The sequence below is a fragment of the Carcharodon carcharias genome, chromosome 1, assembly GCF_017639515.1.
Source record: "Carcharodon carcharias isolate sCarCar2 chromosome 1, sCarCar2.pri, whole genome shotgun sequence".
In the NCBI taxonomy this organism is placed as follows: Eukaryota; Metazoa; Chordata; class Chondrichthyes; order Lamniformes; family Lamnidae; genus Carcharodon; species Carcharodon carcharias.
In genome coordinates, this window is record NC_054467.1 from 2,045,992 (window position 1) to 2,065,008 (window position 19,017).

Here is a 19,017-nt window from a genome sequence, read left to right on the forward strand (position 1 = left end):
ATCACATACGCACACACATACACACACAGATACATACACACATTCACTCACACACACTCACACACACACACACACATACACACTCACTCACACACACATACACATTCACTCACACAATCACATACGCACACACATACACACACACAGATACATACACACATTCACTCACACACACTCACAAACACACACACACACACAGATACATACACACATTCACTCACAAACACACACACAGATACATACGCACGCTCATAAATACCCTCACACACACATACATTCACTCACACAATCACATACGCACAGAGACATACACGTGCATCATAAATGCCCTCACACACATTCACTCACACAGACTCACACTCATACATACAGATACACACACACACACATAAAATATCCTCACATACATAGACACACAGGCACACAATGGCAAACACACAAAAACAAAGATATAATGAAACAAAAAAACACATCTACACACAAACGCATATTGAGAAGACCGATATAACATTGCACATTTACAATTTTACCAACTAATTTGTTTCCGATCCTCCTGGGCCAGGTCTCTTTTCAACTCACTGAAATTACTGCTCCAATTGAGTATCTTCACCTTAATTGTCTCTTGTCCCTTTTCCATAATTATTCTTAAACTTAAGTATATTGTGGTCACTGTTCACCAGATGCTCCTCCACTGAAATGTACTCCAGTTACCCCACTTCTTTCCCCAGAACCAGATCCAGCACTGCTTTCTTCCTCACTGGGATGGAACATACTGAACAAGAAAGTTCTAGTCTACACATTTCAGGAACTCCTCCCTCTCCTTGCCCTTTCCACTGTTACAATCCAAGTCTATATTAGGATAACTGAAGTCCCACATTATCACTACTTCACTGGTTTAACATTCTTCTGAAATCTGAAATTTGACTGCAGATGTGATGGATCTGGTGGAACTGGAATTCAATTATTCTAAGTGACCTGTCCCATTGTCCAATCAGGCCTGGGATCAGCATCTGATGAATCAATGGATATCCCACTATCCCATTCTGCAAAGATAAGTCAGGTCACTGTGCTTTTTCCAATCTATGGGAATGCTGCACACCCCAAGGAAGTGCAGTGGGAAGAAAGAGAGTATCTGCAAATGACAGGACCTGTAAGAGGGTTCGAGATGTTCCAGGTAAGTGTTGTTGGCCTTTTGAAGGCTTCTCTTGAACTATTTATTCCCATCCAACCCCCTTTCCTGACATTGGTTGATGGCAATTCTCCAATTTAGTGAGTTTATATTTTCACAATGTTTTCATCTACTTGAAACCCATCAGAGTTTATAGCTCTGTATAATTTTGTGGATGAGTTTAGACAGGAAAATTGAGTGTTATTTGCACTTGAGATTTCAGAGGATGTGGAGGTAGTGATATTAGATTAGAAATGATTGACACCTAAAGACAAAAAAGAAATTGTCCACAATGCCATTGAATTTTTAAGGACAAAGATGCCTCAAAATATGTCCCTCACAGACTAAGTCCATAATCCTGCTATTGCTTATCAAACATTGGGTACCCATCATTCACACTGGAAAGAAGGAGAAACAGGTCAGATATTAGAATGCTACTGTACCACTTGTCCTCTTGCTGCTGGCATGTTGTCATAATCCTTAGTATTAGCATCTGCAAAGGGGAAACATTACATTGAATTACAATGGGCACAGAAAGAGGTCTGGTCCATGCTGGTCTCTATTCTTCAAATGAGCCTCCTCCCATCCTCAATTCACCCGATAATCATTATTCCTTTCTCCTTCATGTACTCACTTTCCAGGAGCGGAGACAGGCGGATCTGCGAGGGACACCTCTACTCAGGCAGTGGATAAATAGAGGGCGAGGCTTAGGGCCTTTACTCACCTTCCAGGAGCGGAGGCAGCTGGACCTGCGAGGGGCAGTAAATAAATAGAGGGCGAGGCTCGGGACCGACCTCACATTCTGGGAGCAGAGATGGCCAGACCTGCGAGGGACACCTCTACGAGGGCAGCGGGCTGAGTTTGAAAAAAAATCCCGCAGTGACATCACAGGAAAACTGTAAGTTCATTGGTTGGTGAGAAGCTGCTGTTAGGGAGTGTGTTTAAATATCTTAAAACTAGAAAAACAGGTCATTTATAAATAAGTAGCTATTTGGATTTCTGTAAGGAACACTAGCAATAGGGAACTAAGTCAAAGTGAAATAAAGTAAGCCAAGGTAAGATAAAGTTAGCGTAAGTGTAGTAAAGTTAAGTTACTAGTAATTTATTCTACTCTTTCTACTTACTCTAAGTGTAATAAATAGTTTTTACAATTACGGGGTGGTGGATCAGCTCAGCCAAGTGGAGTGTACATCCTGCGGTATGTGTGAAGTTGTGGACACACCACGTGTCCCAGACAAACATCTGTAGGAAGTGTCACCAGCAGCACAAACATAAGCTCCAGGTTTCGGAATTTGAGCGGCGGCTGGAGTCATTGTTGTGCATCCGTGAGGCAGAGGAGTATGTGGATAACAAGTTTAGGGAGGTGGTCACACCGCAGGTCAGAAGTGTACAGCCAGAGAGGGAATGGGTGACTGCCAGGCAGTCTAAGAGAACCAGGCAGGTAGTGCAGGAGTCCCTTGAGTCTATCCCGCTTGCTAATTGTTTCTCCATTTTGGATGCTGATGTGGGCGATGGTTCCTCTGGGGAGTGCAGCCAGAGCCAAGACGGCGGCACTACGGGTGGCTCAGCTGTACAGGGTGATGGGAGGAAGAAGAATGGAAGGGCAACAGTGATATGGAATTCCATAGTCAGGGGGTCAGACAGGCTTTTCTGTGGAAGTAAACATGACTCCAGGATGGTGTGTTGCCTCCCTGGTGCCAGGGTCAAAGATGTCACAGATCGGCTGCAGGACATCTTTCGGGGGGAGGGGGATCAGCCAGACGTTGTAGTCCACATTGGTATCAACGACATAGGTGGGAAGAGGGATGAGGTCCTGAAAGCGGATTTCAGGGAGTTAAGATAGAAATTAAACAGCTGGACCTCAACAGCAGTAATCTCAGGATTACTCCCATTGCCACGTGCTAGTGAGCTTAGGGATAGCAGGATAGATCGATTAAATATGTGGCTGGAGAGCTGGTGTAGGAGGGAGGGCATAAGATTTCTGAGGCACTGGGACTAGTTCTGGGGCAGGTGGGAGCTGTACAAGCTGGACGGGTTACAGCTTAACAGGACTGGGGCTGATATACTCACAGGGAGATTTGTTCGTGCTGTTGGGGTGGGTTTAAACTAGCTTGTCAGGGGGATGGGAACCTGAGGGGTGGCCCAAATTGGAAGTATGTAAAGTTGACACCAGGAAGTAGTAGTGAGACTAGAAGGCAGGAGAAACAAAGCAGTGGCATTGAGTACACTTCGAATGTGGAATGATGTCAAAAAGACAAGTTAAGGGCACTCTACCTGAATGTGCAACATTCACAAGAAGGTAGATGATCTAAAGGCACAAATAGCGGTAAACGGGTATGATAATAATTGTCATTACGGAGACATGGCTGCACGGTGACCAAGACTGGAAACTGAATATTTGAGGATATTCGATGTTTAGGAAGGACAGACAAGAAGGGAAAGGAGGTGGAGTTGAGCTGAGAATAAGGGATGGGATCACTGCATTAGTAAGGGAGGATCTCAGATTGGAAGAACAATATGTGGAATCTGTTTGGGTGGAGCTAAGAAACAGCAAAGGGTTGGAGTTGTTTATAGGCCACCAAATAGTAATGGTAATGTGGGGGATGGTATTAATCAGGAGATGAGAGAAGCATGTAGCATGGGCAATACAGTAATCATGGGTGACTTCAATCTGCATATAGACTGGGTAAACCAATTGCGCATTAATGCTGTGGAAGATGAGTTTCTGGAGTGTGTTAGGGATGGTTTTCTAGAGTACTATGCTGGGGAACTGAGTAGAGGACAGGCTATTTTAGATCTAGTATTATGTAATGAAAAAGGGCTGATTAATAATCTTGTTGCAAAAGAACTTTTAGTGGTGACTGACCACAATATGTTAGAATTTTACACTATGTTTGAAAGTGAGGAAGTTCACTCTTAAGCAAGGGTGTTAAAGCTGAATAAAGGACATTATGAAGGCACGAGGAACAAATTGGCTGAGGTGGATTGGGAAAATACATTAAAAACTATGACTGTACATAGGCAATGGATAGTCTTCAAAGAACTATTACACAGCTTACAGCGCCTATACATTCCTTCAAGGTGACCAAAAAAAGGTCAGTCAACCTTGGCTGACAAAGGAAGTTAAAGATTGTATAAGATTAAAAGAAATGGCTTATAAAGTTGCCAGAAATAGTAGTAAACCTGAGGATGGGAGGTTTTTGGAATACAGCAAAGACCAAAGATAGAAGTTTACATTCTGTGGGTGGGCTATTAAGTGCATTAGAGGCGCCATTGTCTCCGATTTTCCGTGGCCCGTCCAGCCTTGTGGTTGGAGGCCAGGTGAATCGGCCAGGTGGCCTTTGCATTTTTCATCAAACCTCATCCGAGGGTGGGATGAAATTTCCATTATGAAATAAAATAAAAATAAATATCTGAGGTCAGCATTTTTATCAGCTATATTTTCAGGTAATTGATTGTGATGCTGGACATTTTTTTCAGCTTTTAAAACCTTTTTTTTGATGATTTTCAGGTCTTCAGCGCCCTGAGGCAGCTGTCTGTCTTCAGGGAGCTGTCTCACAGCGCTCAGCCACACCCGTGGTGATGTCCTCGTCCACCCTCTTCCCACCCCCCACCCCGGCAGAGCTGAGCATTTCAGCGTTAATTGGCCAGCAAGTGTGAAATCGCAGTCGGGGGCCAATCACAGTCGACAGTCCATTTCTCGACCACTCCCAGGCCCACGCACCTGCCAAAGGTAAAATTTATGCCCAAGAAACTGGTAAAGAAAGGGAGAATAGAATATGGATGCAATCTAGCAAAAAACATAACAACAGGCTGTAAAAGCTTCTACAGGTATGTAAAAAGGAAGCGTTTGGCTAAGACAAATGTGGGTCCATTACAGGCAGAGTCAGGAGAATTTATAATGGGGGAATAGAGAAATGGCAGAGAAGCTAAATGATTACTTTGTGTCTGTTTTCACAGAGGAAGATACAGGAAATCTCCCAGATTTAGAGATCCAAGGGCCTAGGGAGAATGAGGAATTGAAGGAAATTAATATCAGTAAGAAGGTTGTTTTGGAGACATTAATAGGACTGAAGGTTGATAAGTCCCCAGGACCTGATGTTCTACATCCCAGAGTGTTAAAAGAGGTTGCAATGGAGATAATGGATGCGTTGGTGATCATTTTCCAAAATTCGATAGATCCTGGAATGGTTCCTGATGATTGGAAGATAGCAAATGTCACCCCATTATTTAAGAAGGGAGGGAGAGAGAAAACAGGGAACTACAGACCTCTTAGCCTTACATCGGTAGTAGGGAAAATGCTGGAATCTATTATAAAGGATGTGATACATGGATACTTGGATAATTATGATCTGATTTGGCATAGTCAGCATGGATTTGCGAATGGGAAATCACGTTTGATGAACTTGTTGGAGTTTTTTGAGGATGTTACTAACAAAATTGATAAAAGAGATTTGATGGACGTAGCATACTTGGATTTTCAGAAGGCTTTTGATAAAGTTCCCCACAGGAGGCTGTTTAAGAAAATAAAAGTATGTGGGATAGGAAGCAATATACTGGCATAGATTAAGGATTGGCTAACGGCAGAAAACAGAGAGTAGGAATAAATGGGTCATTCTCGCGTTGGCAGGCTGTGACTAGTGGGGTACCGCTAGGGTCAGTATTTGGGCTCCAGCTGTTCACAATATATATCAATGATTTGGATGTGGGGACCAAATGTAATATTTCCAAGTTTGCGGATGATACAAAGCTAGGCGGGAATGTGTTGTGAGGAAGATGAAAAGTGGCAACAGGAGGATTTGGACAGACTTAGTGAGTGGGCAAGAACATGTTAGTGGAATATAATGTAGAAAAAATATGATGTTATTCACTTTGGTAGAAGGAACAGATGTGCAAAATATTTCCTAAATGGTAAGAGATTAGAAAGTGTAGATGTACAAAGGGACCTGGGTGTCCTTGTCCTTAAGTCACTGAAAGCTAACATGCAGGTGCAGCAAGCCATTAGGAAAGTTAGCCTTTATTGCAAGAGGATTTGAGTACAGGAGTAGTGAAGTCTTCCTTCAATTGTATAGAAGCCTTGTTAGACCGCACCTGGTGTACTGTGTATAGTTTTAATCCTCTTACCTCAGAAAAGATTTATTGCCATAGAGGGAGTGCAATGAAGGTTCATCAGACTAGTTCTGGGGAAGGCGGGACCATCTTATGAAGAGAGATTGGGGAAACTGGGCCTGTATCCTCTAGAGTTTTGAAGAATGAGATGTGATCTCATTGAAACCTACAAAATACTTAAAGGAATAGACATGGTAGATGTAGGAAGACGTTTCCCCTGGTTGGGGAGTCTAGAATCAGGGGACACAATTTCAAAATAAGCAGGAATCCACTTAGGACCTCAGTGCTGACCCTCCTACAGTGTAGCACTCCTTCAATATTGACCCACCAACAGTGCAGGCCAGCCTCAATGCTGATGCTCTGACAGTGCGGCACTCCCTAGGTACTGATCCTCCGATAGTGCAGCACTCACTCCCTCAGTACTTACCCTCTGACAGTGCAGCACTCCCTCAGTACTGACCCTCCGACAGTGCAGCACTCCCTCAGTACTGACCCTCTTACAGTGCAGCACTCCCTCAGTTCTGACCCTCTGACAGTGCAGCACTCCCTCAGTACTGACCCTCTGACAGTGCAGAACTCCCTCAGTTCTGACTCTCGACAATGCAGCAGATCCTCAGTTCTGACCAAGAGTGCAGAACTCAATCATTACTGACACCCTGACAGTGCAGCACTCGCTCAGTACTTATCCTCTGACAGTGCAGTGCTCCCTCAGAATTGCCCTTCCGACAGCGCGGCACTCTCTCAATGCTGACCCTCGATAGTACAGCACTCTCTCAGTAGCAACACTCCAACAGTGCAGCACTCCTTTAGTACTGACCCTCCGTGAGAGTAGAACTCCCTCAGTACTAACCCTCCGACAGCGCAGCACTCCCTCAGTACCTACCCTCCGATAGCATGGCATTCCCTCAGTACTGCCCCTCCAACAATGCAGCAGTGACCCTCTGACAGTGCAGCATTCCCTCAGTACTGACCCTCTGACAGTGCGGTGCTCCCTCAGTACTGACTCTCTGACAGTGCAGCACTCCCTCGGTACTGACCCTCCGAGAGTGCAGCACTCCCTCAGTACTGACCCTCTGACAGTGCGGTGCTCCCTCAGTACTGATTCTCTGACAGTGCAGCATTCCCTCAGTACTGATCCTCCAAGAATGCAGCACTCCCTCAGTACTGACCCTCTGACAGTGCGGTGCTCCCTCAGTACTGACTCTCTGACAGTACAGCACTCCCTCAGTACTGACCCTCCGAGAGCACAGCACTCCCTCAGTACTGACTCTCTGACAGTGCAGCACTCCCTCGGTACTGACCCTCCGAGAGTGCAGCACTCCCTCAGTACTGACCCTCTGACAGTGCGGTGCTCCCTCAGTACTGACTCTCTGACAGTGCAGCATTCCCTCAGTACTGATCCTCCAAGAGTGCAGCACTCCCTCAGTACTGACCCTCTGACAGTGCGGTGCTCCCTCAGTACTGACTCTCTGACAGTACAGCACTCCCTCAGTACTGACCCTCCGAGAGCACAGCACTCCCTCAGTACTGACTCTCTGACAGTGCAGCACTCCTTCAGTACTGACCCTCCGAGAGCACAGCACTCTCTCATGACTGACCCTCTGACTGTGCAGCCCACCTTTAGTACTGAACTGGGAGTATCAACCTTGATTTATTGGCTCTATTCTCTGGAATGGGATTGAACCCAGGAATTATGACTCAGAGGTGGGAGTGTTATGCACTAAAGCCATAGCAGACACAAAGAGTTAAATGTGCAAACTACACAACTATCTGAGGACACCCACTAAATGTAATAACCGGCACTAGATGAAATGACTGGGATAATCGTTCTCCTCGTGTACCATATCTGTTTGAGACTTACAGGTTATCTTGAACAGTACAGCACAGAAGGAGGCTATTCAGCCCATCATGCCTGTGCCGATTCTTTGAAAGTCCCACTCCCCCTGCTCTCTCCCCATAGTCTGAAATCCTATGGATTTGTGTTTATCCAGATCTGTAATTTAATCACAATTTTAACATCAATTCTGTCTTTAAAAAAATCTTTAAAAGCTTCTTGAGGAAATAAATAAGTCTCCTGAAATTTCTTGGGATAGTAAAACTACTCACCATCTGAAAAATGAATAATTTTGAGTTTATCTGTGAAGAAAAAAATAAGTGTACGACTGTTAATTTGGGGATTCTCAGCTCCTTTTTATGATGAAATATGCAAAATTTCTCTTCTTCATTTTCAGGATGTGGAGCTCGCTGGTAAGGCCGGTATTTATTTCCCTCCTGTAGCAGCTGTGAGAAGATGGTGCTGAGACATCTTGCCCCCATGATTACAGTTTTGATACTGAGTGGTTTACAGGACCACTTCAGAGACAATCACATTGCTGTGGGTCTGGAGTCAAATACAGACCTGATTGGGTAAGGACAGCAGATATCCTTCCCTGATGGTTTTTTTTTGACAATTTTGACAGCTTCGTGTCAATTTTACCGAGACCAGCTTTTTGTTTCCAGGTTTTAAAAAATTTAACTCAAAATTCTCAAACCGCTATAGTGGTATTAAGAACTCATGTTCTCTGTACTATGTGTCCAGGCTACTGGATTAGGCGTTTAACAAAAAACCATGACACTACCATGTGGGTTCCAAAGAAGAGTCATATTGGACTCAAACCATTAACTCTGCTTCTCTCTCCACAGATATTGCCAGACCTACTGAGTTCTTCCAGTACTTTTTGTTTTCATTACACCACCAAATGGCCTGTGCAACAAAAGAATTTCTGTCGGAGTCTAGCTTGAAGGCAGCAGGCTCTGGTGAAGCAGAGTCAGATCTGATTCACAGCAACTCCGCTATTCATTTAACAATTAGGAAAGAAAGAGCTGCATTTTTATAGTGCCTTTTGCAGGTTCAGGATGTCTCAAAATACTAACAGCCAACAAGGTTCTTTTTGGACTATAGTTACTTTCAGAACGTAGGAAATGCACAAGCTAGTTTGTGCACTGCAAGATCCCACTGAGATAAATGACCAGAGAGTCTATGTGTTTGTCATGTTGGTTGAGGAATAAATATTGGGTGCACCTGCTCTTTTTCTAGATTAAGAGTGTAATGATTTTGGAATATTGATCTTTGATCCTTCGCTTATAGCCTCTGACTTTTTGCTGGGAGTGGGGTCTCTAAAGGTTTACTCAAAGGTGTTTATCAGGGAATGTTTGACAAGGTATCAAACAGTGATACTTCTCAATGGTCTCATTGAGAATGGGCAACAAGTTGTCTCTACCAGGATTACTGCACAAATACTCTTGCCACTTTCTGTCCTCCAAGCCTCCCTTTTTCTCATTTAATCCGCTTTTACATCAAGTTTACAGCATAGATACAGGCTATTTGGCCCAACTGCTCCGTGCTAGTATCAATGTTCCACATGAGGCTCTTCCCACCACCACCACCCCCGCACCTAATCAACATATCCTTCTATTTTCTTCTCCCTCATGTGTTTATCTAGCTTCCTCCTAAATGTATCTCCGCTATTCACCTCAAGTATTTAACAAAAGGACACATGGAAGACCAGGGAGTTGGGATTCAGGTGGATCGGTTAAATTGAAGAGCTCTTAGTGACGCAGATTCCATGGGCTCCTTTCGTGCATTATACCCACGCTTCCAAAGGAATGATTCCATGATCCTTTGTTTGCTTGGTTGGAAATAGATTTTGAGATTGATATCAGAGATGTAAGAGTCCGTGGTGAGACTATGTGGCCTCGGAGATTTCCGATCAGTAAAGTGACAGAAGCCTCGAGCTGAAACATCAAGACAGTTTTAACAAATAAATTGAGTGAATCTTTGTATTACCGTAGATATCTTCCACGTCGTGCCTGTTTTTTATAATATTCTCTCGGAGTTTACGTAATTTCTCCTTTAAGAAAAGAGATAAACAAAACAGTTAAACCTGAGATCTTACAGTTTCACTTGGGCACCAGCAACAGACAAGTGAACGAGACAGCCAACCATCAACTTACATTTATATGGGGCCCTTATAGTAAAACATCCCAAGTTGCTTCTCAGGAGCAGAATCAAAAAAAATATGACTCCGAGCCAGATACAGAGATATTCAGGGCTGGTGATCAAAAGCTTAGACAAAGAGGTAGTTTTAAGGAACATCTTAAAGAAGAGGGGCAGAGAGGCTTCGGGAGGGAATTCCAGAGCTAAGGGCCTGGGCAGCTGAAGGCTCCTCCAATGGCAGACTGAATAAAACTGTAGATGTGCAAGAGGCCAGAATTGTCGGAGCGCAGAGACCTCAGAGGATTATAGGACTGGAGGACGTTACAGAGATAGGGAGGAGTGAGACCAGAGAGGGATTTGTTATTTGTGCATCTCCTGGTGCCACAAAAATTCATTGGCGAAGCTTCTGTTATTTTTCTGAGAGGCTGACAGCAGATGTGGCTCAGTGGGCAGCAATCTTAGCCCCGAGGCAAAAGATTGTTGGTTCAATTCTCACTCCAGGAACTGGAAAGCAAAGTCCAGGTTGATACACCATTTGAAAGGCGCTACATAAATGCAATCTTTTCTCTTTTTATTTTAAAGAGATTGGATCAGAAGACCAACACTTGGGCCTAGATTTTTGCTCCCAGTTTGGGTGGGTGCACAGAGTTGGGACATTTCCTGGCTCTGGGAAAAAGAGGCCCAGAAGTCGAAATATTCATTCCCAGAGGTGGGGGGATGGGGGTAGGGATGAACAGGCTGAATTAGAAGTCAGTCCTGCTGCCCCCAGCGTGAACGAGTGTTGAGACTGCCGGGTGTGGAGGTGGGCCTGGATAGGAGGCCTGCCTCTGGGGTCTGGCACTTTCTTTAATTTATTAAAAAATGATAATAAACAGCAAACAGCCCTCACCCCTCAACTCTCCCATGTGCTCCCCATGCCCCATTCATGCCAATCTATGCCACCTCATGCTCCCTACCCACCTCCCATAGTCCCTCATGCCACCTTTTTGCCCCTCCGCTCACATCCCATGGCCCCCATGCAGTCAATGTCACCATATACCCCTCCACCTACCCCCCATGGTCCCTCATACCCGCTAAGCCACCCTATGCCCCCTATTCATCTCCATGGCCCTTTATAGGCTCTATGCCAACTTAGTGCCAACTCATTTCAACCCTTGCCCCCACCCACCCTTTACCCTTACCCCCTCCATGCCAACTCTCCTAGTATCCACCATGGGCAAACCTCAGGAGCTATGCTGACATGGAATAAGTTTATGATTATTGATGACATCGCTATTAAAAAAAACTTTCAATCCATAGAAATTCTTTCAAAAGTCTCTAATGGAACAAACATTTCTATTTGATAATCACTCAGAGCTGTCAATCAAACTGCTCACTTAACAGGCACCCCACTGTGATAATGTTAGGTTGTAAAATCTGTCATGCAGCACAAATCCTATAATGATAACCCTCAGACTTATGTCAACAGACAGAATGAAATGTCAAGCACTGATTTTTTAAATAAAACTACACTTTTTAAAAAAATTTGAAACCCAGCAGAGTTAAATTCCTTGACAGCTTTGATGGTTCCAATGAGCTTTGACAATTGCAATGGGTTTTTTGCACTGTTTACTCAAAGTCCTGCCTACTTTTAACAATCCCAAAGAGCACCTGACCTACTCAAAGGGTGCATTACCTCTCCCAAAGGTGACCCAGGACCATATCCAAACAGGTACCCTGGCTATCCAAACAAATCCACAGAGTTCTGACCACCTCTTACCTGGTCTAGTCTGCACATGTTGGGTTTCACACTGAGATAGAAGCAAAATACTGTGGATGCTGGAAATCTGAAATAAAAACAGAAAATGCTGGAAAAACTCAGCAGGTCTGACAGTATCTGTGGAGAGAGAAAACCAGAGTTAATGTTTCAAGCCTGTATGAGTCCTCTTCAGAGCTCTGAAGAAGGGTCACACGGACTGGAAACGTTAACTCCATTTCTCTGTCCACAGTGGCGGCCTGACCTGCTGAGTTTTGCAGAATTTTCTGTTTTTATTTCAGGTTTCCAGAATCTGCAGTATTTTGCTTTTATCGAATTACTTTATGTTGGGAACTCCTGTGTGCATTTGGTATCTGGAGCAGGGGAAGAAATCTGGTGCTTCCTCCTGCCTCCTTCCTTTATTTTCTATCTTGTTTTATTTTCCACTTTTTCTTTCTTTCCTCGTCTGTGAAATGAGTTTCCCTCATTTCCTGGGAACGCTCTCCATGATTTGAGAGTGCTCGGATTGTAAAGGAATCTCTTGATCTTGTTTGAATGTTGCAGGAGTATTCCCACACCACACGAAGCTTCTTAACAAGGAGGTTATTACTCATTAATGAATTACACGCTCCATGTGTGGGAGTGACAAACCATGGGAGCAAATCGAAAGAGTGAGTCATTGAATAAAGTGACATCTTCGAAGCTAATAAACTGACGAACTATTATAAATGATCATGGTTACTGTCATAATTGTAAAGGGAAAATGTTGGGGTTGTTTAACTAGACCCAAACAAGTAAACTTTTATCTCTGATTGCCTATATTAATGTGAAGCTCTGTAAGTTCTCTCCCGCTTTGCTTGTGTAGCAGTTGCTGATGGTAGGGAGAGCACTGAGCAGGGGAACTGGTTGGCCCCTGTAGGCCCGTCCCTGCAGGGAACAGTGTCTTTGGCAAGCTGAGAGGGAGAGCCAGATGCCATAAGGCGAGGGAGAAAGCAACAAAGCTAAGTCCAGAAGTTGGGAATGTCAGTGTGGAGGGAGTCAAGGCTAGGAATAGGGCAGTTTGAAGCACCTGATGGTGGCTAGAGCCAGGAAGGGGAATTGGAGACCAAGTCAGACTGACTGGAGAGAGAGAGAGAGAGAGAGAGAGAAGTGGGGGGAGAGGGAGAGAGAGAGACAAACACAGAGACAGGGAGGAGCAAGGAGTTTATTCAGCTTTGGTGCCAGTGGCAGGTGTTAACCTTTGTGCAGTCTGTGTGCTTCAACCCTACGTTACACTTTGGTGTCAGAAGTGGAATTCCACAATACAGGCATCGAATCATGGTGGACGAAATGGATGGGTGCCTGGCCCAGATGGAGTGGATGATAGAAGAATTGAAACTGGCCCTGTCAGTGAGGGAGGATGAAGTAGCTGCAGCTCTAGCACAGGTGCACTTTCACAGGTTGAACCTGAGAGTCGAAGTAGTGACCAGGAAGTAGTTCCATCCTTTAATGTAGCAAGGAAAAGACAGAATACCCCATCATGGATATTCCACCTGCTGACAGGTAGGAAGCTGGACAGATATGGGAGAAGACCAGAGATCTCTAATGACCTGGCGGCCAAGGAACATGTACCTACATACAAATTAGGAACAGGAGTAGGTCTTTCACTGCTTGAGCCTGTTCCGCCATTCAGTAAGATCATGACTGATCTGACTGTGGCCTCAACTCCACTTTTCGCCTACCCCTTATAACCTTTCACCCCGTTGTTATTCAAGAATCTATCTATTTTGCTTTAAAAATATTCAATGACGCTGCTTCCACCACTCTCCAGGGAAGAGAGTTCCAAAGGCTCATGACCCTCTGAGAGGATTTTTTTTTCTCTCATCATCTGGATCCAGGATGCACAGCTGGTCTGGACACATCCAGGGGCCTCAACGTGAGGAAGCAGGCAGCATTCACTGGGAAATACTAGGGAGGGCTGCAGGTCTTCAAGGAAGTCTGCAGTGGATCTTTGAGTTCTGGCATGGGTGTTTAGGGACAGTCGCAGCCTGTCACAGCTGCAGCAGAAGTTTTACCAGTACAAGCAAGCTGGAGGCGAGGACCTGGTTTCCGTATCCCTGGAGCTGGTGAAGTTGTTCGATTGCATCATCCCCCTGGACCCCTCCTTCAAATCAACCAGGCATATGCAGCTGAAAAATCACCTCGCTGAAGAGATGAGGGGTGAAGACATCGAGAGGGGACTTAACAATAACAAATACTGACTGTCCTTATTTGAGACATGAGATTATATCACCCGGACCACAGGGGAAGACGGGGCTCCTGAGACCAGGAAAGTGGTCACCGTCAGAGGGATGACTGTTGGAACAGGCAGGGATGTAGACCTCAGGCTGAAGAGGCAGGTGGAACAGCAAGCACAAATCCAATCCCTGCTGTCCAATCTCTACAGCAAGCCCCATGAATGAGCAAGCTCAAAAGAGGTACTGGAATAGAAACAGGGTTTGGCACTTCCAAGAGTCCGCCCTCAACAACCACATAGATGTCAGGCATGGTGACCCTGTCCAGCGTAGCTTCATTCCTCCTCCCTCACCAGAGAAGATGCAGACCTGGTAAAGGTAAAGGAAATGCTGAGGCCATCAGCTGGAAGATTGACCATGGAAGGGAACCCACTTATGCCAGTTGAGAGAGGATTACAGCTGATGCCATGTCCATGCCTCAAGCAAAGGGCAGCATTCACACCCCAATCCTCTGCAGAATTTGGGCAGGGAGTTGTTCAGGTATCCCTGATGTGCTTATGAGGGAAATCCAGACCCATTCCAGACGAGTGGAGCCATGTACAGTTTCACCTTTACCATCTATCTCAAAAGAGGAGCTCAGGCAACTTCAATTGGTTGACGAAGGCATCAGGAGATTTCGCTTCTGCTGGAAGGCGAAACGTCCACCGACCTGACACTGCCTAATGAAGGAGTCCAAACAGGCACATAAACTGCTGAGGTGCTGGAAGAGGATCAGGGAGGAGTGTGGAGCTCTCTAAAGGCTGGTTCATGATAACAGGAGGGAGATGAAGCAACTCATCCTGCCCAACAATCTCAAGCATCAAGTGTTGACTGTGGTTCATGATCAGGTGCGAGGCTGAACATCAGAGAAGATAGCTGCACTGGCAGGAAATGGTGTTACTGGCCAGGGATGGCTGTTGATATTGTCGGCCACTGCCAGAACTGGGAGAGGGGCACTTTGGCCAAAACAGGGAAACAACCTGACACCGGTCGCACCCATGACATCGAACCTGTAGCTGGAGGGCAACCTCAGAGGACCGTTCCCAGAGGGGGGTTGCTCAATGTCAAAGGTCTGGTGGATGATGTGGAGGAAAGCAGCCCACTTAATGTTGTAGCAGGACCTGAAGCAGCAGCCAGCGGTGGCCTGAGTGAAGAGGAGTCACATAATGATGGGGAATCCAGGAACGTGTGTGTCAGGAGTTCAGAGGGTGCATCCTGTGTGAGGAGGCGGACTCTGGTGCCGGAAGGAGATGCTGAGATGTCTGACAGGGAGGCTGCAACATGAGCAGCTAGTGCTGCTGATCATATGGTCCCTGGAGATATCACTGATCTAGACCCCTACATGGCTAACCCTTCACAATATTCTTTCACGGGAAACAAATTGGAAAGACCATTTTGGAGGAGGGGCTGAGGGGTTCATCTCCAGCAAACCTAGATCGGTGATGAATGAAGGGAATGCTGCCACCAACGTAGACTGGAATATGCTAGCTTTCATAGCTCAATCGAACCTGCTAATTCACAATTGACGGTAATCAGTCACCGTGTGATATGTCTAGTTGCTGGGACGGCAACTCTCAGGCAGAGAAGTGTGTAGCAGGACCTCTGGCAGCAGATGGCAATGGTGTGTGAGAGAGAAAGAGAGAGAAAGGAGTCCTTTTTGAAGATGGTATTTGTCCTGAAGCCGCAATAATGGCGTTTGTTAACGATTTTCAGCTGATGAAAACTCATCTTCAATAATTCTTCAAAGAGCCTTTTCTAGTGGATATGAAGAGTACAAATGGGTTACAATGATTGAAGTATTGCACTTACTGCAGTGAACTGTTTACATGGGGATGCAGGTTAACAGCTGGTGAATGCCATTTTTGCTGGTCAGTGAGTGAGTGCACAGGAGAATCCACATGTTGGTAAGAGGCGGTAGGATTATATAGTGACAGTTGCATCACCTGAGTATGATGGGGGAGGGAGGTGGCATTATTTGGCATCAATGTAAGGCGCAAGCATGGCTTATATCATTATGATGATGTGATGCAACAAAGTGTTGTAACTTCATTTGTGTAGAATCGTTGTTCTTTACAGCTTAGAAAAAAGCCCAGCTGGTCCTTGTGGTGTTTATGCTCCACACAAGCCTCTTCCCACCCCTCCTCATCTCACCCTATCACCACATCCTTCAATTCCTTTCTTTTTCCTGCATTTATCCAACTTCCCCCTTAAATGTATCCATACTATTCACCTCAACCACCCCCTGTGGCAGTGAGTTCTACATTCCCATCACTATCTGAGAAAAGTTTCTCCTGAATTCTCGATTGGATTTATCAATCACTGATATTTAGTTCTGGTCTCACCCACAAGTGGAAACATCTTCCCTATATCTACTCTATTAAACCCTCTCACAATGTTAAAGATCTCCATAAGGTCATTCCTCAGCCTTCTCTATTCTAAAGAAAAGACCCAGCTTGTTTAAAATCTAGAATCACAAGTCATTTCAACTTGCCAAGTCTCCTTAGGCAGCACCTTCCAAACCCATGACTGCTACCATCTAGAAGGACAAGGGCAGCAGACAGATGGGAACATCACCATCTGCAAGTTCCCCTCCAAGTCACTCACCATCCTGACTTGGAAATATATCGCTGGGTCAAAATCCTGGAACTCCCTCCCTAACAGCACTGTGGGTGTACCTACACCACATGGACTGCAGCGGTTCAAGAAGGCAGCTCACCACCACCTTCTCAAGGGCAATTAGGGATGGGCAATAAATGTTGGCCCAGCCAGCGATGTCCACATCACATAAATTAATTTTAAAAAGTTACAATGCTCCTAACACAGCCTGCTGGACCATGTACAGAATTATTGTGCAGGAACCTCTGTGATCTAATAGTCCATTTCTCTACAGGCCCAATCTGGCATTTAATGAAACGGAAGCAACAGGTAACTGGAATTGAAATCTCAAATCCGCACTCAACGGGGGTGAAGGTGCAACTCTCCACGAGATACTCAATGGTGTCTCTGACACCAGGTCAGGCCTGCAGTTTGCATCTAATTCTCTCTCAGTGACTGGAGCAGATTGTGCTGTGAGGTTTTGATAAAGCTAATGCAGCAACAAGAGGGCATAAATCTCAGAGATCACCAAAAGAATGAAGGCAGAATTTTGGAGAATGATATCTGTGCCAGGATTGTCTGAACGTGGAACAGTCTTCCAAGCAGTGGTCTAAGCACAACCTATAAAAGGTTTTAAGCAGAAAATCACTAAAAGAAGCAGACTGGATTTGATAGGATCATCTCCAGTACAGACTGGGAGTCACAAAGCTGGAAGGTACACTGCTCCTACTGGAGATTGTCATTACAGTGTGACAATTGACCGGAAATTCCCATTAGAAATATGGGCTGTGATTTTCCTGTTGTAGCAGGTCAGGCCACAGGAGCTTCAGCCAAAAATGCATTGACTTTCGGTGAGACCAGTCAGGGTCAAAAAACTCCATCCATGGAAATAAGAATTTCTAATACAAAAATACTTATACAAAACCTTGACAATAAGATGTAAGGCTGTTTTAGACAAGAGACGTTTGAAGCTGTAAGGATTTAATATGAAGTACAGTTTATCTCACTTCATTTTGAATGTTCATGTGCAGAGTTCAGAAAGAAAGACTTGCATTTCTGCAGTGCCTTTTATGATCTCAGGATGCCCCAAAGCACTTTACAGCCAATGAAGTACTTTTGAAGTGTCACCACTGTCGACTGTAGAGAAACATGGTTTTGCACAGCAAGATCCCAATGCAGTCATGACCCAACAGTCTGTTAATTTTAGAGCATTAAATGTAGTCATTTGAAGGATATAAAGATGGCAATGTCAACTTCTATATTAGGTTGGTTTATTTTGCAAGGAAATTGATGTTGTGCATAAGAAAATGATTTCCCTTTGCTCTCTCACTCTCTCCACAATGAAGGAAGGTGTTACTTAGACAGGACAAATCATCCCGCAGAGTTCAGGATGGTGGGATTGTTCCATTGGCTCAGATTGGCAGAGAGAGGCATTGGCTGTTCTTTTCCTTGAAGGGGCAGGGCTGACCTAGAAAAAAACCACTCCCGTTATTGGGAAATCTACTCGCTGAAAACTCCCTACCCGAGTTGTCTGGTTGAGTTTGTGAACTGTCCGCACCTGGACTAATGGGTCAGGGAAGGAAATCCCTGTGCTATTTCAAACAAACCTTGTTATACCACCTTAAGTTCAGAACCTTGGAAGAAAGTGGCCCTAACTCCATGTTAGTGGCTCGACCTCTTTCCCCTACAGGTCTATCTTGTAGGAAATGAATCAGGTTTTGTTCTGGCACCTGTTGTACAGCATCTTGATCTTTCTGTTCCATCTGCCATCGTTTAAACTTCTCCTGTGCTTCATCCACTGTGAGAGCTCCCTTCTTGACCTGTTCTTGCAGGTGGATTAGCTGTTGCTGTCCTGGATTGTACTCTGTCCTGAACGTGTCGTACATTGGGCTCTCATCGATCTTGGGTCTGGCTGCTGCACAGCACAAAGAGGATCAATTAGAAATGGTGAGGGACTTTGCTGCTGAATAATTTAACACATCCCTACAGCCTTACACTGATCAGTCAGGAGGTACGTTATCGGAATGAGTTTCCATAGGAACTGTTCAACATCGGTGATTATAATGCATGAAAATAATGGGAGTCATTACTGGAGCCCTTGGAGCTAAACTGAGACATTTAGCACCCATTTTCACAGAGCTACATGGCCAACTAAGACTCCAAGATGCACAAGAACATTTCC

The 19,017-nt window shown here is 45.0% G+C and overlaps 1 protein-coding gene across 6 annotated transcripts in view; it reads right to left on the reverse strand.

Annotated features, from left to right (window-relative positions):
• Positions 1 to 19,017, reverse strand: part of LOC121284387 (B-cell scaffold protein with ankyrin repeats-like) — a 252,263-nt gene that overhangs the window by 4,641 nt on the left and 228,605 nt on the right. For 3 of the 6 annotated variants that reach the window (XM_041199859.1, XM_041199831.1, XM_041199822.1), the window contains 4 exons: positions 18,566 to 18,750; positions 10,104 to 10,167; positions 8,384 to 8,413; positions 1,612 to 1,661 (listed from right to left, as the gene is read on the reverse strand). In XM_041199859.1, coding sequence (XP_041055793.1) covers positions 1,612 to 1,661; positions 8,384 to 8,413; positions 10,104 to 10,167; positions 18,566 to 18,750 — 329 coding nt within the window. The remainder of the gene's footprint in view (positions 1 to 1,611; positions 1,662 to 8,383; positions 8,414 to 10,103; positions 10,168 to 18,565; positions 18,751 to 19,017) is intronic. The other 3 variants (XM_041199851.1, XM_041199845.1, XM_041199838.1) reach the window with 2 other exon arrangements.